The sequence below is a fragment of the Nymphalis io genome, chromosome 17, assembly GCF_905147045.1.
Source record: "Nymphalis io chromosome 17, ilAglIoxx1.1, whole genome shotgun sequence".
Taxonomy (NCBI): Eukaryota; Metazoa; Arthropoda; class Insecta; order Lepidoptera; family Nymphalidae; genus Nymphalis; species Nymphalis io.
Genome location: NC_065904.1, coordinates 532686 through 554691, shown reverse-complemented (window position 1 = coordinate 554691; position 22006 = coordinate 532686). Strand labels below are relative to the sequence as shown.

The window sequence follows — 22006 nt, the reverse complement described above, 5'->3', positions numbered from 1 at the left end:
TAACGTATTGTTGGAGGCGTATTACCGGTCTTCTATTAAGTTACAATATACAGCCGATAACTTTTCATGAGGTGCAGCGCTCGGCTTCCAGTATAAAATAAATTTAAAAAGTATTTTTTTTTCCATAATTATATCGTAATAAAAGTAGGTTAAAGTTGATCAAACCAGCACATACATAGTGTTCGAGGACATTCGGGCGAATGTCCAACTTTTCTCTTGGTTTAAGGGGGGGTGGGGGTGAATACATGAGAAGCAGACACATAAATCTGTGAAATAAAATAGCAGCTATGATGCCAAATTGTTGTATAATTTTAAATAAAACGACCCCAATTTATTAAATTTTCAGTACAAGATATTTGCAGATCGTTTTCTTGGAGCAATTAATTGCGAAAAATATTGACCTAATTGGAACAATAATATACACATAACAATATGTTTAACATAAATAACAAACGGAAATTTCGCTTATAATAAAATACAAACATAATTGTAAGCCATAGAATATTTCCTACCTCGTACCCAAGTACAAAACAATCGAAGACTGATATGTTCTGAAAAGATAATAAATCTCATCGGAATTAAAAGATATATACGAAAACAATTGAACCTTCTACATTTGTAAATATTAATAAATGATGACAGGGTACACATCTGACCCCGCTCGGTCTCAACCCTCTCGAACCACGCAGCCCGCACACGAGCAACGAGTACTCACCCTTCACGCCCTCATTAGGAGAGCCCTCTTAAGTATAATGGCCTTAACTTTTGATAGCGTTTGAGCCGAATGAAAGCAAAAATTACGCGAACCGTTAATATACGGGTTGCAACGTTATTTTTTTTAAACTTTTTTATTATCATTCAAACGAGTTGGCAGTGGCGTAGCTATCATATGGCAAGATGGTGCGGTGCACCAGGGTCTCAAAGCTGCAAGGATTTAAATAAAATAATGTACATTTAAATTATTGACTTGGATTTCTTTTGATAAATTACTCATGTTAATTATTTGTCAAATGTTTTTATGTCCTACTAAAATGGATTTCAGGCATGGTGTCAAACTTTGAGTTTGACTGAACAAATACATTCTCTTTGCCCTAATAGTTCGTCCCAGGAGCTTTTGGCTTGTCTCATAAGCCGGTAGCGACTAGACTAACGTAGCAGATCATAATATTCACAAAACTGACAAAGACAATACTATTTGCTACGCATGTATAAAAACATTTAAGAATGCCGACACTGATCTTGAGCGTCGCCGACTGCCTACCATTTAACAGCCATAACTCTATTAATCTAAATCGAATTGAAGCGACAATCAGTTGAATAAATATCTATTTAGGGATCTTAATAAATAAAATTATCTTTGATATCGTGTCCGAAGTTTCATATTCTAAAGCTGCATAATAGTTTAAGATTTTGATGGAACTTTGTTTAAAAAATGTTACATAATATATTAATTATCATCTATACCACATCTCTATATGAAAACGTGAACACCGAGTAATTACGTTTGTCGTACATTTATTTGTTTATTTTGAAAGGAGAATAAAGAAACTAAAACGACCTGTACACGTGTACAAAAAAATCACAGATGAGTACAATATAAAATAAATCGAATTCCGTTAAGTTATCATGCAATCAGTTCAAAATTTCAATGACGTATAGGAATAATGTTATAAAGAAATAACGTGCACATTTTGTTTATATATAGAACTATACGTATCATCTACTTACATAGAGCGATACGATATTATTATAACAAGTTCTTGTAATAAATTTTTATTAATATTTCAAAAATATGTATACAGTAGTGAAAGGCTTTCATACGATGAAGAATATTAATGTCTTGTCAAAATAAATTTATCATCACAAATGGAGTTTATCAAATCGATAGTAATTCCGAAGTTTATCTCGCATTATACATATTAAGTGAATATACATTAGAAATAATATTCGCAATACGATTCAATAAAATATTATTAAATAATAAACTGAGTTACTTGATCAATGGCAACACTAAAACGGTTTTATGAACATACTGCATATCACATAAAATAATATCTGATGTACTAACTTTATCACTCAGCTAATATTCTAAATACTAATATTATAAATATGGATGGTCGTAAAATTTAACGCATAAATGGTTTGCTGCTTGAAGGCCGTAATTTTATAACCGAGACCAAAACTAAGTCATTTATAATATAAGCCCTATTTACGATTGAATAACAAAATACTTTGTTAATGTAACTTGACAGTCTTGGTGAGTACCAACTGTTCACTAGGCATTCAGCTGTCAATCAAAATTACTATCTTATCTGTTATTATTTATGTTAAGTCTTTTTATATTTTATTTAATAAAACCTTTTAATAAAAACTCCTCCATTTTTTCTAAAGTCGGTTGTATTTTTATTCACCTTTTTGTTATTATTGTGCTTTTTGAATTTTTTTATAAGAGAGCCCCTTTGTGAGGAAACACCGCTATTAAAACCATAGACTAAAAGTTGCCACAGAGATAAAATAGTAATATGATAATAGACTATATAGGCATTTTATTTCTTTATAGCTAATGTTGATTGGATTTATAACTTATGTAGATACAATATAACTTTAATTAGAGACTAAGGAAATAACAGCTTGGTCCAAGTGTATAATTATCCAGTATACTAGTCTAATTGTTTAAACATTGAATAAAAAGTATCCGATGTAATCAACTAGTAATTAATAAAACACGCAATTTAAAAAAACACATAACCAATGACATAATCTGCCCTATAGCATATTTCCATCAAATCCCCATTGACAAACACTGAAACAGATGTACAAAATTTGAGTAACATATCTATACATAGAGTATGTATAGCTGTTCAGATTATACTCTTGAATATAACCTCCTAAATAGTAATCTAAAAATTTTAGAATAATGATATTCTTTATATGTATTATAATAAAGTTCAAAAAAGAACATGTAGATAAGATAACATCTAAATTTTTTAGGAGAAAATTATCTATGTTAACTATAAAATATTCTACTTAAAACTTGAAACAATACAATTGTCTCTTCAACAAATTATTTTAGTGTAACTTTCAATAATAAAAAAAAAACAATCAATCACCATAATGAGGAAATAAGGGATGAAATTGATATGTCAAGCCTATAAACATAGATAATGTGTGTCTAATATATGCCTATAGACTATATAGGCATTAATTAATCGCCACCTCAAATACACTTACCTCCATAACAAACTTATGTCTCTTGTAATGAAATTAAACTGGATCAACTTAACATTATATATTATAAAAGCCGAGATGGCCCAGTGGTAAGAACGCGTGAATCTTAACCGATGATCGTGGGTTCAAACCCGGGCAAGCACCACTGAATTTTCATGTGCTTAATTTGTGATTATAATTCATCTCGTGCTTTACGGTGAAGGAAAACATCGTGAGGAAACCTGCATGTGTCTAATTTCACTGAAATTCTGCCACATGTGAATTCTACCAACCCGCATTGGAGCAGCGTGGTGGAATAAGCTCTAAACCTTCTCATCAAAAAGAGGAGAGGAGGCCTTTAGCCCAGCAGTGGGACATTCACAGGCTGTTACGGTTACGGTTACGGTAACTTAACATTTATAGATAAACTTGTACCATATAAGTATACCTACCTAAGCCTCTATAAACTAGTCACAAATCAATAAGGTCAGTCATAAAAAGACCTTACATGCAAACAATTTTGTTAGGATTAATTTATTTAAAAAAAAAACCCCAGAATGGCATGAACGCATGAATGGATGATTCATTAGATTATGATTTCTATTCTCATTACATTAAGTTGCTGTTTGCCTTGTTACACAACACCTACTATATATTCTATTTATCTACAAGTACTTTTATGGTACACAAATCCATTAGGGTTTTTTAGCTACTTACTTTGTCCAAATATCCTTTTCCGGTGGGATCGGACTGGTCCCATATTTTGCTAAGTACCACATCACTGAGGCGTGACTTTTTGAGGAATCGGGCAGCATCCAAAGCTTGTATAGCTCCCGTGCCATTTGGGTCTACCTGCAATATTTATTAAAAGGCTATTATTCTTTTTTCTCATTTAATTGTTATATAATAACATTTTGTCAACAAATACATACAAGACGATTAGTAAAAAGAAAAATTCGGTTAAAATGATAACCATAATGTACAATCATTGACTGCCTTGTTGGTCTAGTGGCTTGATATAAGGCCGCAGACCCAGAGGTCCTGGGTTCAATCTCCAGGTCAGGCCAATAAAAACTTTGAGTTTTTCTGTCAGAATAATTCTCAGTAGCAGCCCGGAGTCTGGAAGTTGGAAGTGTGTACACTCCCATGCCTCGGAAAGAACGTAAAGCCGTTGGTCCTGCGCCTGAACTCTTGTGTCAGATTGCCGTCCCATCAGATTATGCGAGTTAGGGAATAGAGAGTGCACCTGTGTTTGCACACACACTTGTGCACTATAATATCTCCTGCGTAGTTGGCTAATCTCTTTTGAGATTGGCCGCCGTGGCCGAAATCGGTCTGGAGGACATTATTATTAATGTAAAATCAATACAACCACCTACATTTGAGCATGATGAGAATTTAATATATAGTTATTATGTGATTAAATACTTTCTTTTCATGCAGTTCAGATCTTCAGATTATATATAATATTCTATTAATAATATTCAAGGTGAAAACTGTAAATCAATACTAGCTTTAGTTCTATCTAAGGTCAATATAAATCTATGCTTTTGTATATAAATTTTTAGTTTGACAATGTACATGTAATCCCAAATTATAGCAAATTAAAATTAAAAAAAAATCCATTTGTGAAATAAATGTGTGAAGTAAGCAGAAGTCATTTCACAGATTTATTTGACTTGTTTTTTTTTTGTTATATCAAGGTGTAGAAACATTTTCGAGTGAGTAATTAGTACTTGTTATTACATAAACTCTAGCAAGATCGCATAATGAATGCTAATGTTCTCTACGATATATTTAAAAATTATAACAATGGAATTAATTTTCTATGTTCATATTGAAAACATCCACAAAAATACCCATAAAAAAGCAGATACACATCAAATTCTCACTAATTGATGAAAAAATATTCATTAAATATATTAACAGCAGATTGAGGAACATTGCTTTTTATCACTATGAAAACAACACTAATCCTCCACTTTTATCACAGTATAAATCTTCAGTTGATTGTGTAATCATAATTTAAAAAAAAGAAATCTATGCCTAAACTACCTTTTCAGTTTTGAACTTTCAATAATTTATGATATATGCTTTCAAATATATTAAGGGGACTTGGACGTATAACTTATAGATTTTATAATATATCAATAAACTTAACATATAGACACTCATTTTAATTTACTAATCAATAACGAGTTTTTACTCTACATTCAATACCTATATATAAAGAAATACCTGTTCAAAATAAGATGTAAGACTTCAGAAAAAAATCAGATTGTGTCATATAACTTACTTGATGATAATACGCTTCGTATATAGCACTGTGGGTCCCTGCCACCTGCAATGGTTCAATCCACATTTTGAGAAGATTTCACAAAGCCAAATGTACACAAGTTTTTTTTTTACACGATTAATTTCTATCGTTATATGGGTGTGACATGTCTATACAGTTCATGACATTTAATGTTCGCGCAAAAACTATAGGATTGTACGGAGAAAACAGAAAACTAATAAAAAATAACTCGGATATGCACCACTATGAATCACTACACTATTTATTTATATAATAAATTAAAGTAGTAATTAATAAAACCCATAGAAACTACAAGTTTTAACGGCAGTGGACCCGACTAGAGTTCGTAACACTTCGACATCGAATATAGTAATGTTCCGACTTCTTCTGTATCAATTGAACCACACTATATAGAAGATGATTTATTAAACTTTGTCTGAATTCGCGATATTTTTTAATCTGCACTACACAAATAATTTAATTTGCGTTAATTCTACCTGAGTAGGAGAAGGCAAGGCAGCCATTTTTTACATCTCCTCGCTGACCAATCAATAGACTCCCATAGACAACTGAGATTTTGACATCTCACATCACAGCAGTGATGAGTGTTAGATCATACTATACTCTATATGGCTAAGATATTGACTTATGAAACAATAAAATCGATTTTATTTTGAAACAAGAAGTCATAAAGTATTTTGATTTGTAAAATTATATTAACTTATCGAGATATAATTCGGTACATTATATAGCAAATAAAATAAATAATTTTACATATACGAAAATGATTTAATGATTTTTATAAATTTATATATTATTATGCTTTTTCATTATTGATCGAATCAATACGCATACGTAAGTTTACTAAGCCTCTTCTGTTGATATCATAAAATGGTAAACATTGAAACTTCGCAATCCACTGCTTTACTCTTTCATGTCGTTTTGTAAGCGGAAACAATGGAAGAACAGATGTCACAACAGCTACCGCGCATATATCACATAAAAGCATCTGCAAACATATAGTGGATATAACAATTTTCAAATAAAATATAAAGAATGGATTTTTTAAATAATACGATACGTCACCTTACTACCTGCTAGCCAAGTATCTTTTAAGTTGTATTCTAAATAATCCAAGGCAGTATACCACTCCTCGACCGTTGTCTTATTTATAGGCCACTGTCTTGCAAAGTATTTTGACTAAAACATATCATCTTAATTATTTAACTAAAAACAATAGCATGACAGTTAATGTTAATTATATAATTAAAAAAATAACATTTGTATTCAATACTTTCAATATAATATCGTTAATGTATCGTTAATTTTAATCATGTTACTACTAATTGTAATATTTACTTAAATACTTACCATTATAAAACTATCAATACGAAATAAGGTACTAGAGTTAAAAAACAGCATTTGATTAACTTTTGCTCTAATTGCAGGATCTTGAGGATATAGATTTTCATCATTAACAACTTGACACAAATACAGAGCAATAGCATGGCTGTCTATTATCTTTAAATCACCTACTTGCATTGCTGGTACCTTCTGCAGTGGATTTATCTTGAAAAAAAAAATTACAGTAAAAGTTAGTTTTTTTTAATGTTATAGGCAGGCGGAAAAGCAAATGGGACACCTGTGCTAAGTGGTCACCACCGCCTATAGACATTGGCGATGTAAGAAATAATATACATTCCTTACATCGCCAACGCACCACCAACTATGGTAACTGAGATGTTAAGTCCCTTGTGTCTATAGTTACACTGGTTCACTCACCCTTCAAACTAAATATACGATATAATATTGCACACAAAAAGTATACACAAAAAAGGTTATATTTTGAGTGTCAACTATTTTTAAATCATTTTTACTTTAATTAAAAATCTAGCACCAAAACTATATTACTAAATAAATTAAAAGCTCGAATGTAACGTACTTCATTTAATTAAACTAATTCACGAACGAACGAATGAACATTCAAACAAACACCAGATTTTTTTAATTTAAGACATGCTCAAATATTTAGCTCTATGCGAATTAATATAAGGCTACCTCTATTTTTTGTCTATTTTGACCGGACTACAAACAAATAAATAAGTAAAAAAACTCACTTTCGCATTTATAATATTAGTAAGTATTACTATCTTACCTCTCGATAAAAGTCAGTACGATTTTCATTTTTGAATAAATCGATTTTATGAAATTCGATATCGATATTTAAAATTGACGCTGTCATCATTACAAATCTAACTGGAGGGGAAACTTCGTCTCCGTAAACAATAGGCTTAACATAACTTGCTGTCCTGTCAAAATTATTAAAAGTAATAAGGACAATACCTACTTATAAAACTCATGTAGGTATTATAAATTGTGTAAAGATATATTCATCTACTTAATTTATCGATTTAAATAATATTTACGGTTAAAGACATTTATTTTCTCAAAAGATTTACATTCAAATCACTTACAGAGAAAATTACAGAACAATAAGAATAAAAAATTGTGTAAATCGAATAGGCATACACAGTAAAACAATGAATGTTATAATAACCTAATAATATAATAATATATCCGTACAGTGCAAGCAAGTACGAGTAGTTTGTGACGTGAAGTAGGGTAGTCTAGTAAAATGAAAACGTAAAAAATAATATTTTTTAGATACTTTATTTTAATGTCTAAAGAAGCTTTAATGAAATTCGTAATATATTCACGAGGATATTTTAAAAACCCAGAGATTTTTTTTTTGTATAAAATAAATATAATCGTTTTAGAAACTATTAGAATACATGGTCTACATTAAAAAGCAAATAATCAAAATGTAATTTAATAATAATAAAAAGTACTTACTTGCCACAACTTAAACTGCAATATTGCATCATTTTGGTAGCAATGCTTTTATTTATTACTCCTAGCATTTTAATACATATATAAATCAGACAGTATAAGGCAGTGGATCGTCTTTGCGTCGATCGAAACTACTGAATGAGCAGGATAGAATGTAGAATTGTAGTCATTTAAATACATTAAAATTCACCCTGAATCTGTAAGCAGATAAAAATATTAAAAAAATACGCATAAACAGTAGGTGATCAATTATCATATTTGAAAATATTATTGGAATCACAAAAAATAAAAATAATGATTTATTATGGAAATTTGACCTATACAAGGCAAGCCTTTTAAGTTCTGTCGTTTCAATATTTCCCGGCAAGTTTGAATTTGGAACTGTTCTATATTCGAATGTGTTTACATTTTGAATCTCAAAACAGTTGAAAATATTAGGATTAATGCTATTGTTTAGTCACAGCGTCGATTGGAATCTGTCAGGTTACGTACGAAAATGAATCTTTCTAAAGAAAATGTTCGTGCAATAATTTTCTACAACTTTAGAAGAGGCCTGACACGGCTTCAGTGTTTTGAAGAGCTAACATCTGTGTTCAGTGATGAAACCCCATGTCTGCGGACTGTCGAACGCTGGTATTTAGAATTCCAGTGTGGACACTAGTGTTAGTAACAAATCTCGCGAAGGACGCCCAAAATCCGCCTTTACTGAAAATAACATCATTGCTGTAAGACAACTAATTCTCGAAGATCGTCATGTGACGTATCGAGAGATAGAGGCTCTATTAGGCATCTCAGGGACAACCATTCAGAAGATCTTGCATGAAGCGCTTGGTGTGAGAAAGCTAGTTTGCCGTTGGATACCGCATCTGCTTTCCAACGATCACAAGGCGGCCCGCGTCAGAAAACTCTTCAAAGGTTCAACCGAGGAGAGTCAAATCACGTCTACGACATCATCAGTGGTGACGAATCTTGGATCTATGCCTACGATCCTGATTCCAAACAACAATCTACAATCTGGGTCTTTCAAGACGAGCCAAAGCCGACTAAAGTTGTTCGTTCTCAAAGCACTTCAAAGAAGATGGTGGCCGCGTTCGTTGGAAAAACCGACCATATTGCGACTATTGCACTTGAAGATCGTAGAACGGTTAACGCAGAGTGGTATACCACAGTTTGTTTCCTACAAGTCATCGCCGAACTTCGAAAATCTAACTCAAAGAGACGCATCGTCTTGCACCACGAAAACGCAAGCTCACACAGCGCTCGTCAAACGATTGAGTATTTGAAGCAGGAAAAAGTAAAAATTCTTGACCATCCTCCATACAGTCCTGACCTAAGCCGTAACGATTTCTTTACATTTTCTAAAATTAAGAAAAGTCTTCGTGGTCAAAGGTTCCAGTCCGGTGAAGAAGCAGTCGACGCTTTCAAGTCAGCCATTTTGAACACCCCCACTTTAGAGTGGAATATATGTTTTTTTTTTTTATAGAATAGAAAGGTGGACGAGCATATTGGCCACCTGATGGTAAGTGGTCACCAAACGCCCTTAGACATTGGCATTGTAAGAAATGTCAACCATCGCTTATAGCCAATGCGCCACCAACCTTGGGAACTAAGATTTTATGTCCCTTGTGCCTGTAATTACACTAGCTTAATCACCCTTCAAACTGGAACACAACAATATCAAGTACTGCTGTTTTGCGGTAGAATATCTGATGAGTGGGTGGTACCTACCCAGACGAGCTTGCACAAAGCCCTACCACCAGTAATGTTATAATAATGTTATAATAACTGGTTTGAGCGAATGGAAAAGTGTATTAAGCTACGTGGTGAATACTTTGAAAAACAATAAAAACTACTATAAGGTTGTGTTTTTTTCTTCAAACGACAAAACTTAAAAGGCATGCCTCGTATGTATGATTGATACCTTTTTTTCTTTTGCGCTCAAATAGCATAAATACACGCCAGAAAAGGTAGATAAAAAAAAACTTTTTTCACGAATTGTCAAAAATGTTAAGTCTAACGAATGTAGAAATTGTTTAACTTTTTACATTCAAAATTATTATTTATATTTTACATATATTATTGCTATAATAACTTATTTACTTTAAACCAAATTAATATATTACATTGGAATTGATGTAGCAATGGGTATAGCCAGCAGCAAAACCTTGTCCACTACGCTCCAGTTAGTAAAGAATTCAAAATATTCTTAGCAATTTTTAGGATATACTTATTTAGTTTATTAACGCTTACCGCTTTTATTCGAACCCTAAGCTTTTGATAATTGTTTTTATATACTTTTATGATATTCATTTTAATTCAATTAAATAATATTATTAATTGCGTTAAGCATGTGATAGTAACAACAATTAATACAACATTAAATAAATTTAGCAACTGCACTTTATGGAAGGTAGATCGAAGTCCCGCATGTAGATCGGTGATGATGGCTTTAGATGCTATGAACTTGAGTCTAACCGAAGTAGATGTTGATATTGATAAAGACGAGCATAATCTACCAGAAATCGTAGCCGTGAGTTACATTTTTAATTTTTTTTAAATGATTTCTCTACTGCCGTGGGCTGACAATATATTAATCGATATACTTATTCAAATATTCTAAAATTCTAAAAACTTATAGTAATATACTGGTGGTAGGGCTTTGTGCAAGCTCGTCTGGGTAGGTACCACCCACTCATCAGATATTCTACCGCAAAACAGCAATACTTGATATTGTTGTGTTCCGGTTTGAAGGGTGAGTGAGCCAGTGTAATTACAGGCACAAGGGACATAAAATCTTAGTTCCCAAGGTTGGTGGCGCATTGGATATGTAAGCGATGGTTGACATTTCTTACAATGCCAATGTATAAGAGCGTTGGTGACCACTTACCATCAGGTGGCCCATATGCTCGTCCGCCTTCCTTTTCTATAAAAAAAAAAAAAATATGTCTTGTCACTTCATTTTCGTTGTGCCATGTGATAAATAATAATAATTGCATAGCTCAACTCTGATGACTGATATGTCTTATGCCCTCTTGTAGCCCTAATACGATGTGTATTAGGGCTACAAAAGGGCATAAGCTCCGCACTTCCGCAAGCCACCGGTCGCCGGTCAAGTAATTTATGAATATTTCATTGCACGCGGGGTGACAACTTATTTCTATCTACAGAATTACGCATTTTTAAAATTATTTTTCTCTTGTAACTACAATAACCTAGTATGTTTTTCTCAGATGAATCCTTTTAAAACCTTACCGATTTTAAAAGATAGAGAATTAATTCTACGCGACAGGTAATTAATTTACGATGTATTTGGTCTTAATGACAAAAAGTATAACAAAGTTTTATAGATAGGGAATTTTTGCGTTGTAGCCATGCAATTAATTCATATTTAGCTTTGCGGTATGACGAATCTGATAAAATACTGCCTCAAGATCCAGCTGGACGTTCGTTAGTAGATCAGATGTTGCACTACGATAGCGGGATTCTACAACCACGCTACTACGTTTCTGTGGTGAGTGATTATTATTTTCAAATACTATTTTTTGAATAAATTATTTCGTTAGGAAATATCTGCAAAGGCAACAAAAGTCTGACATCATAATAACTGACTTTTATTATGACGGAAAAATAGAGAACATTCTGAGATGTCCAAGTGAACAATAATTCAATACTTTCAAATGCAAGCAGTGATCGGGTGTAAAAGATTTCCAAATGAAAGTGTACAGATGGCAAGCTTACCGATCCGTATGCTGAAGATTCAAGACTTCTATTGGCAACCATTCCGAAGTCAAGCTTTATGTTGGACTGGTCAGCGTTTTCGGAATATCGTCGTCCATTTCGCAAATTCTTTAATGAGTGCGTTTTCTCCGTAATTTTACGAGGAATTGTACAATAGAACTCGTTTACCAATTAAACTTTTTAATGATAGCAATTAGCTGGGGAAAGAGCTATGCTCGGAGTAGAAGCTGTCCTGAAAAATCGCATCAAAAGTTAGGTGACTTGAAGAACTAAAGTCCATGACATAGTCCAGAGAAAAATCAAACTAATGTGGCAGTGGGACTGTTTGTTACATTTGCTGTAGAATCGATAACTGATTGGATTTTAGAATCCTGAATATTGAGCCCAGTGGCATACTTTAGGTAAGACCAATGTACGGGCTGATCATAAGGCCCGAATTACCGGTTGTCGAGTTCTCTCTAGGGAAGACAAGTTTAGACAGGTATTGAGTTAATGAAACACATTCATCCAAGTTTCTCTTTAATATAAGCAATAATGGCCAAAATGTGACCTAGAATTACATACCAGCAGTATACATAAACCCCTATATTGAGCTTATAAAACTACGTAAATGTATTGCTAAGCTTATTTTTTTTAGTATCCAATTTTATACGAAAATTGCCGTTATGTAATGCCGCAACCAATTGAAGATATTGAAAAATCCTATCAAGATCTTGAAACAATGTTGACTGGACACTCGTGGTTCAGTGGCTCCTGGTTGACTCTCGGTGACATCACAGCTGCAGCTACCGTTAGCACAACAAATGTTCTTGTTCCAATAGACAAGCAAAGGTGAAATATAATTTAAAAAAGTATTGTCATTTGTATATTTAGGAGAATGAATGAACGAATCATTTATTCATTGGTCGTTATATATTTCAATTTAATTATGGTTTATAAACATTATGGATGTAACTAGTTTGTTAAGATTGTTTTTTTTTTAATTTTTCATATATAAAACATAATTCTATTTATAATTTATTAATAGGTTTCCATTATTATCAAACTGGCTGTATCGAATGTCTGAACAATCATTTTTTGTAACGGCAAACAAAAAAGGACTAAACGAGTTTACAAACAGAATAGGTTAGTCTAACTTTAGTTTATGTATAAAATATCACCCATATTATTTGTAAATAAAACTATTAGGTTCTTTCACTAACTCCTAAAGTTGATATAAAATGGTAAAATCTTTTTCAATGTCTTTTTTTCAGTTTAATTTTTATTGTATTTGGTATCAAGTTTTTTGTAAAAATCTATTACAGATACAGGCAAAATTTCAGGGCTAAATGAGTTTAAAAAATGCCCTCGCAGTTCTTTAACGCGACGTTCTACAGGAGGAACATATTCTGAAACATAGTCATATTTAAATAAATAAAATAAAATATTTATTTTAATTTTTTTGTTTTAATTCAATGAAAAAAGTCAGTAAATTATTATAAAATATTTATTTTATGCCTCTTTTATCCTTGTTTAATATTAATTATCAATATTCAAGAATATATCGAGGTTCATTGTTAATCATTATCATAAAATCATGATAGTCATCACATTTGTAATAATAACTACATATTATCTGCCTTATAGCACAGAGTACATAATCACTAAGTTTTGGTGTAGCGAAAACCGTGTAGCGAAGCGTGTCTTCTCTGTATCGGCGATGCTTGCTTAGTACTCAGTTACTTCAAATTGAGAATTCACCTGTCATGATCTCTAGTGTCATGTCAACTATTTGGAATTCTTAATTCATGAATTTGTTGTGAAGAGGAGGGATGTGACAACGTAAATGGCATAGCAAGGTGCAAGTTCAGTAATTAATTATGTAGATTATCAAAGCTATTGTTCGAAGATCGTGAAACTTAAAAAGTGTTCGTTTATTCTCACGGACAACGAAGAAAGTTCGTGCTTAATGTGAAAGGTATTTGTTGATAAGACTGTGTCACATCATGAATGTTCGTGTCGTACATTAATATTATTACGTTGCAAAAGTTCCCACTCGTATTACTGATATTGTGTTAATCTTGAAAAAATAAAGGCTGTTGACACGGATGTCGCGTTTAAAGTCAAGTGACACCATGCCTAAGATTGGGCATGTGACAGATCTACGTGAACAGTGGCTGGTTCGAACCGATGGAGCATTAGCCCATCATCTACAAGATCGTGAAATCTCATCGCACCTTTGCGAAAATAGGTATCGCAATCAGCAAATCCGGGAAGATTTTCCTGTTGCTTTAAATGAACAAAGAGATATAGAGCATGAGGTGCGTATACGTGAGCTGGCACGACGTCGGCAGGCAGATATAGATTTAGAAATAGCGCGAGAAATGGCTGAAATTAATCTTCGCAGACAACATCGCCAGCCAAACTATGACTCACATCCACCTAGTCCTAAACCAAGCTCTTCTAAAGCCCCTGCACCCGTGCCTACGGATATAGATCCTGAAGAATTAGGGCTTTCTGCAACCGAAATTGAAGAAATGAGACGTAGAATTGAACAAGAAGAGAGAGATGCAAGGCTAGCCCGACAACTCAGTCAGGAAAATCAAGGTGAAGACGCACTACTTTCCGATATGAAATGTGCAGTTGAGGCACAGGACGGGGAGTTGGCTAGACTACTGCAGGAGAGAGAGTATAAAAAATTACAAAGGGCAAAAGAAAAAGCGAGGCAAAAAGCACTGTTGAAAAAACAGCAGCGACATGCCCAACAGCAAGTGCCTCCATCAGAACCACCTCAAACAACCCTCTGTGATGCTTACAGCAATCCGCGGGACCTGATAAGGGAGAATGGGTTAAGACTCTGTAAATCAGTGGATTCAGACCTCAATTATGTGGAGCCTTTTGAAAAAGAGCATATTCAATCTAAAGAGAGTGCATTATTATCCAAAGAATTATCTAAACAATATTATAAACAGGAAGCTGGAACTTCAAATAGTAACTTGAATATCTCTCACAAGCATTCAAAATCATTTGACTCAGATACACCAAATATTTCTAATTCTCATAAAACTTCACTGCAACATCGACATCCTCCTCTTCCACCTTCCTCAGGCAAAAAACCAAGATTTCCTGACCCCATCAGCATAAGACCAGCTTCACACTATCCAACAGATAATATTCTGTCTGGAATTGATAACCACAACACATCTATGCCTCACAGTCTTAGTGAAAATAACAATTTGTATACCTCAACATATACTCCAGACAATACACCTCAGCAAGGCTTTGAAAGGCCTGATCCTTCAAAGAGATTGTCAGTAATATCAGATATAACAGCAGAAGATCTAGCAAAGAAAAAGATTAAGCAGGCTGACATACATAAGAAAAGACGAGGATGCAAGATACAATAAAACTTGAATAGTCAGTAAACATGAAACAGTTAATCACTCATTTGGTAATGTTACAGTTATAATAAGAAAGGTAAAAATAATGAACAAATTAAAGCCATTTCAATAGCCATTTAAAATTCATACTTAGAAATTTAGAGTAAAAGTTAAAATTAATTTAAATATCTGTCAGATTGATCTTTTTTATTGGTTTATAAATGTTAATGGTCAATTTATACAGTCAGTGAAAGTCTATTTGCCGCATTAGTAATGGTTTCTTTCTTACAGTTTTCCGAGTTATAAATTCAATTTTTAATATCATCAGCTAAGTTTAATGGAACTGATTAATAATATCTTTTTAGTTTAATTAATTATAAGACTTTATTTATTCTTTATTTAATCTGTAGCAGTACCTGCAGAAAAGGAACCAATGAGCCATTTTTGTAATTATTGGGGCAATAGTGCCGTAATTTTAATTTATAAGAGTGATAGTTTTTAATTTTACATTCCATATTTGTGATTTCTCTCATTTAAATATTTCCTATCTCTACAGTATGCTGATTGTACACAAACCAGGTGCTCTTTTTATTCATATTTTTTTATATGGTAAAGACATTTTTATATTCTATGCTTTTGAAATCAAAAAAACTAAAAAATATTTGTTCTTTTTTAATTTAGAAAGAAAGAAATATTTTGATTATAAAAAACTCGTGTTAAGAATCTCCTAAATTCATTTTTTATAGTTATATTTAAAATATGTTTATTTTTCATTCATAAATTGAACTAATGATAAAGACGCCTAATAATTTATAATTTCTATTTTAAGTACATCATTTTTGAATTTTCTAAACACTGAAGACTGATTAAAAGCTTACTTTTTTTGACAGAGTATTATAAAAGGTAGTAGTAGTCTACATAATACATATTATGCATTTTTTTCAATCTTAGTAATTCTATATTTAAATTTGGTGGTGCTCTTGTATTCTTTATCCTTTAAAATGTAAAAGTAAAATCTATTCTATATCATTGTCTCGAATTTATTATTAATAATATGAGAAAAATAACGTAGTATATAAGTTTTTTATTAATTCTATATTAAATGTAAAATGAATGTTTTTTTTAAATAATACTAAAATGCTTAAAAGTCTTGGTGACTCAATTTTCGCTGTGTAATATTTTTGAAACAGACTTATAATACAGAACAATAATCAAATAGATATAACTGACTAACACATTTATAGCAAAATAGACATTACATTTTGTATTAGTCACGATATATGTAATACATTATATGCAAAATTATAGTTGCAATGTTTACAGCACAATTGGAGTGCAAATATATGTCAGTTCTGCTAGGCTATATATAATTTTTTTTAATCATATTATAAAATGTATTTAATCGAAAATGGAAGTAGTTATTTAAAATAATTTATAGATATGAAAAACTTTCATTTTACAATTAATTATTATTATTACTTTAAGTAATGATTAGCTTTAACTGCAATCTATGGCCTTTGTCGTGCCTTAAGGGAACCGAACCAAACTCGAATGATGTTTAATTTAATTTTTATGAATAATAAAATTTATTATATTACATAGTGTTTTATTTACGTTTAAATTATAATATTATTGGGTAAATTATATACGCTATCTTTACCAACTTTATGATAACTAAGCTGCATTTTATAGCAAATTCCGTGCCCAGTTCGTAGTTTCGTAGTTCTTTAACGCTTCCTTCCTTCGCAATTCCCCCCGCCTGTGATCCTTATAGTCTTGAAATGTGATATAGTATTAAGTATATAAAACCTGATGGTTATATACTCTGTGGTTCAATGACGCTGCGGGAATTAAAAGTGAAAGATCAAATTTTTGTGTTCTACTCATGCGCTTACGGAGCAAAACATTTAATTTTATTATTTTTGCGCTTCCTTCATTTCTTGTTTTATTCCGCACCTACTTATTTATATATACTCAAGTTTTGTACAATGACACTATTTTATATGTTTTGAAAGGAGTTAATTGACAAAATCTTTAATACATTAATCGTCTTAAGTCACTGAACTTTGTGATCGATACATTAGTCATAAGATAAGGGTTTTGAACTTTATCTTCGCAGAATCGATTACGTATGCCGCCGAATTGAATTAGACCAAAGTGTGTACTTATGTATAACAGGATGGTTGATTCATATAAAATATGCCATTTTACGTAATACTGTCGGTATTAGTAATGCTTGCTTGGGCTTTGTGCAAGCCCGTTTGAGTACCATGCATTTATTACATATTTTACTTGACCCCTAAACTACATTACTTAGTATTGATATGTTCCGGCTTAAAGGCTAAATGAGCCTGTGTAACTCTATAGTTACCCGTCTTGCCTATGCACAAGGAACATAATTTCTAGTTCCTAAGGTGGCACATTGGCGATGTAAGGAATGTCCGTAATCCGTAACAGCCTGTTAATGTCCCACTGCTGGGCTAAAGGCCTCCTCTCCTTTTTTTGAGGAGAAGGCTTGGAACTTATTCCACCACGCTGCTCCAATGCGGGTTGGTGGAATACACATGTGGCAGAATTTCAGTGAAATTAGACACATGCAGGTTTCCTCACGATGTTTTCCTTTACCGTAAAGCACGAGATGAATTATAATCACAAATTAAGCATATGAAAATTCAGTGGTGCTTGCCCGGGTTTGAACCCACGATCATCGGTTAAGATTCACGCGTCCTTACCACTGGGCCATCTCGGCATCATGTAAGGAATGGTTAATATTTCTTTCAGTGCCGATGTGTATGCACGGTGGTGACCATTTACATATGTGGCCCATTTGCCCGTCCGCCGACCTGTTTTATATGTAAAAATCTTTTTCAAATCGGAAATGTCATTTACATTTTATCAGAAAATATACTGTGGACCTTTTCAACCTCACCAAGGGAAATAAAAGACGATAATAAATTACCAATTGACTATGTTAATTCATCACAAAGTAAACATAAATACAAAAATATACCTAGTGCGTTCTCATATTGAAGTGATTCAAATCTGCCAATACATTAAACAAACATACCTACAGTATGAGACTTTACAATATCTATACAGTGGGCTGAATAATCATTATATTTGATTAATTTTAGATACGTGAAAATACCAAATTATTGTACTTTTAGGTTTAATTTACAAACAAAATAATAAAAGAAGTTCAGTCAAATGAAACACTATCAAATTAAATTTGAAAATTTTATAAATATTAAACTGCTTGCTAAAAATTAATCATGTATACATGTACTAAGTTATTTCTGTTAAAAAAAAATATATAATAGTTATCATAATTAAGAAAATAAGTTTAAAAACAATCTCAATATTGTAATGTAAATGTGAAAAATCATGAGATTACAATGTTTGTATATTTTTAACTGGAAGATTACTAAAATGGCTTATACTTACACACATTTTATTGTGAACAACCTTTTCATATTAGATATTTTGTTTCTCATATATGCTTTTTAGAATATAATTTTAAATACCTAATAAAAATTATGCAAGAAGATTAACCATTTTATTCATATATATTCTATCATTATATTGAGTTTTTCTTATGTAAAATCATTTTTGAATGCTTTCTTTATTTTTAAGAATTGAAATAACTCAAAGTGCACATATTTTTAGGTTTGTTGAAATTGTCATTTATAATTTGATAGTGGACTAATGCTGTAATTAAATGTTATTTAGATATATTGGCGGCTTGTTTCTTGGCTTTAACTAATTCAACTAATTCCTTGTACCTTTTCATGCAGTCTTTTTTGGATCGGTTTGGAATACAATCTGCAATTTTATCCCATCGCTCTGGTGTGCTTACTGGGAATGTTTTAATGGCCTGCTCTAAAAGCTCTTGCTCAGTTTTTGTCCATGGCTTCTCATCTTTAGCTTCTTTTTCTTTAATATCGCCGTTAATTCTTGGCCGAGCTGTGCCATTCACTAGTTTAGAGGTATCATTCTTTGAAATACTATTATCGTTAACAACATTAACAACTTTCTTTTTATCCTTTTCAAACTGATCAAAGGCTTCCTCATTTGCTGCTTTCTTGAGACTGCTCTTTGAAAAATCTGAACTCTGCAAGTCCTTGGCTTTATTTAAAACTTCCTTTGCATTAAAACGTCTGTCATCAGTAAAGGTTCCATGTTGATTTAAGAAATTCGCAACTACATCCCACCTCTGGTTTGTACCAGCGGGAAACAGGTTTACAGCTTTAATAAGTAATTGTGTTGAATCTACGGACCACTCGAGAGGAGCTTTTAAAGCTGCATTTTTTTTAATTTTCTGTTCTTCTGCCTTCTTTGTTTCAAACAAAGCTCTACGTTCTGCTTCAAGTTTATCTTCAGATTCTTTAACTGCATTTAAGAATGCCTCTCGTCCAGTTACTTCCAAATCTTTTGTTAGATCTTGTAATTCAACTATTTTCAACATTTCACAAATTTTTTCAACTGCAGCCATGTGTGAAACACTTTCATCATCATTTTCAGCATAGTAATTGTTAGCTTTGCATAGGTCTCTAAATGTTTTTCTCTCCTTACGCAGATTCTTTTTTATGAGTTCCCTCTCAGCTCTCGCTGCATCTAATCTTGCCCTTTCGGCCTCCTCTGCCTTCTGCTTGGCAATCTGTGCCTCTTTCATTATCCTCTCTTCTTCTGCCTTTTTAGCTTGTATTGCATCCTGGAAATATATATATATATATTTTAAAGTAACATTAAATTTGGATAGTTTAATACAAAAGAAATATAAATATCTCACTGTTTAATTTACCTGTCTAGCACGCTTAGCAGCTAATTTCTTGTCTTTATCCTCTTGCTTAAAGCGCTGTATCCTTGGGTCATTTGCATATGCTAAGTCTACGAGACTACGTATTCTTGCCATTTCTTCTTTTTTTAGTTTTGCACGAGCTGCCTTATTTTGTTTTTCTATCCATCTTCGTTCCTCTCTATCAGACCCCTTCTCCTTTTCCTCTTCATCTAAATAAGAAAACTCACGCCAGGAATCAAATTCATACCAGAATGAGTAAAATTTTTCAACGAATTCACGGGAGCTGTTTTCATCGCCCAATAAAGGCGCATTTCTTCTTTCCGACCAACGAGCATTAATTTCAAAGTACTTAGCAAAGGTTTCAAAAAATCCGTCTTTTTTAACTTCACTGGAAGTGGGTACAGAATCATCAAACTCGGGGTCAATAGAATCGTAAGATCTTCTACTTTTTGGTGTACCAAGAATTTCGTAGGCTTTAGTAATGCACGTGAAATAGTCATCGTCACTTCTCACCTCTTCGCCCAGGGCTTTACGCTTGTCCGGGTGATGTTTCAGCACCTTCTGTCTGTACGCACGTTTAATATCGTCGTCGGAAGCTTCGTAACGCAACTTTTTTATACCTAACACAGCGTAGTGATCCTGCTTCTTCCACTCCTTGGGATCTAAGCTTCGCAAATATTCAACATCGTCTTCAAACACTATTTCTTCGGCCTTATCTTTTGATTTTGATGTGAACAATAATGTATCCTCGCCGTGACATTTTATATTATAATATCGAAGGTATGCACCACCTGCACATTCTACTTTCCGTTTCGTAAATGGGTATGGTATATCTACGACCCGACAATTATTCTCAGTTTCTCCCTCAGTCATTGTTTATATAATTTATACAATAAATATGAACTCGTTAACATAACCTAAAAGAAGATAATCAGCAAAATGTCAAGTACACGTTGTTATGACTATGAAACGTTATATACAATATATTCAAAATAGAACAGAAACTACAATAAAATAACTACGTTAAATGTTATCGTTATGATGAAAACATTATATTTTATAAAAAATTGAACGCGCCAGAGAAATATACTCCATACGAGTACGACATTATCTATGTAATGAACAAAAACGAACGATTGTACAAAATTGAGCTGAAAATCGGACAGAAAAATGTTAGAATAGATTAAATTTCAAAAGATATACAGACAACAAAAATGGTAGGATGCTGGTAGCCCGTAGACAGAGAAACAAATAGACCAAGGCGCCGTGAAACTGCGATTGAGACAGAGATAGTTTGTCAATGTTGCGTATAACGTATGCAATAGTAACTGCATTCCCTGTTTTGGGAGATAAATAATTTTCAGGATTTAATTTAAACAAAATAAGGTTATAAAATTTTACTTTTTAATATTTATTATACATATTTTTAATTAAAATATGTTTTTGTTTTCCAAATACACCCAAAAACCGTTGCATTGTTTGTTTCCGTTATCAATAGTACTTCAGCATCTTTATATGGTACTGAATTAGCATTCTCCTCAGATGTTGAATCTATAACACTCAATTAAATTATTATTAAAGAATTGTTACCACATATATTGCTACGTTAACCTCTTGACTCGGAATCTAATAATATTATAAATTCATGAAAAATGTTAAATAATGTTGTAGTTAGGAAATAATAAATAGGAAAACGAATAAATTAAAATAATATGTTTACATTTAACGAAGCACTTTAGGTTATTATTGAAATCGGTA

At 32.4% G+C, this 22006-nt stretch overlaps 5 protein-coding genes across 5 annotated transcripts in view; 2 read left to right on the top strand and 3 right to left on the bottom strand.

The window, feature by feature from the left end:
* Window positions 1-6078, bottom strand: part of LOC126774946 (epidermal growth factor receptor substrate 15-like 1) — a 32630-nt gene extending 26552 nt beyond the window's left edge. Inside the window, exons 1-3 of the mRNA XM_050496620.1 lie at window positions 6001-6078; window positions 5504-5548; window positions 3925-4059 (exon numbers count right to left, since the gene is read on the bottom strand). Of these exons, the coding sequence (XP_050352577.1) occupies window positions 3925-4059; window positions 5504-5548; window positions 6001-6027 (207 nt within the window). The 5' untranslated portion in view covers window positions 6028-6078. The remainder of the gene's footprint in view (window positions 1-3924; window positions 4060-5503; window positions 5549-6000) is intronic.
* A 242-nt stretch (window positions 6079-6320) lies between these two features.
* Window positions 6321-8708, bottom strand: LOC126774699 (glutathione S-transferase E14-like). Its single transcript, XM_050496235.1, has 6 exons — window positions 8671-8708; window positions 8357-8550; window positions 7659-7812; window positions 6875-7072; window positions 6590-6703; window positions 6321-6512 (listed from the first exon to the last, which is right to left on the bottom strand). The coding sequence occupies exons 2-6, from the start codon at window positions 8422-8424 to the stop codon at window positions 6321-6323; spliced, it is 726 nt and encodes a 241-aa protein (XP_050352192.1). The 5' UTR covers window positions 8425-8550; window positions 8671-8708.
* Window positions 8709-10388: 1680 nt separating this feature from the next.
* On the top strand, window positions 10389-13527 carry LOC126775017 (glutathione S-transferase 1-like). Its single transcript, XM_050496734.1, has 7 exons — window positions 10389-10535; window positions 10745-10883; window positions 11584-11642; window positions 11723-11864; window positions 12729-12922; window positions 13119-13216; window positions 13396-13527. The coding sequence occupies exons 1-7, from the start codon at window positions 10495-10497 to the stop codon at window positions 13488-13490; spliced, it is 768 nt and encodes a 255-aa protein (XP_050352691.1). The 5' UTR covers window positions 10389-10494; the 3' UTR covers window positions 13491-13527.
* A 309-nt stretch (window positions 13528-13836) lies between these two features.
* LOC126774989 (uncharacterized) lies at window positions 13837-16301 on the top strand. Its single transcript, XM_050496686.1, has one exon. The coding sequence runs from the start codon at window positions 14179-14181 to the stop codon at window positions 15475-15477; it is 1299 nt and encodes a 432-aa protein (XP_050352643.1). The 5' UTR covers window positions 13837-14178; the 3' UTR covers window positions 15478-16301.
* Window positions 16302-18401: 2100 nt separating this feature from the next.
* LOC126774971 (dnaJ homolog subfamily C member 2) lies at window positions 18402-21366 on the bottom strand. The gene is made up of 2 exons (XM_050496661.1): window positions 20252-21366; window positions 18402-20161 (listed from the first exon to the last, which is right to left on the bottom strand). Exons 1-2 carry the CDS (start codon window positions 21119-21121, stop codon window positions 19172-19174), a joined length of 1860 nt encoding a protein of 619 aa, XP_050352618.1. The 5' UTR covers window positions 21122-21366; the 3' UTR covers window positions 18402-19171.
* Window positions 21367-22006: the final 640 nt, after the last annotated feature.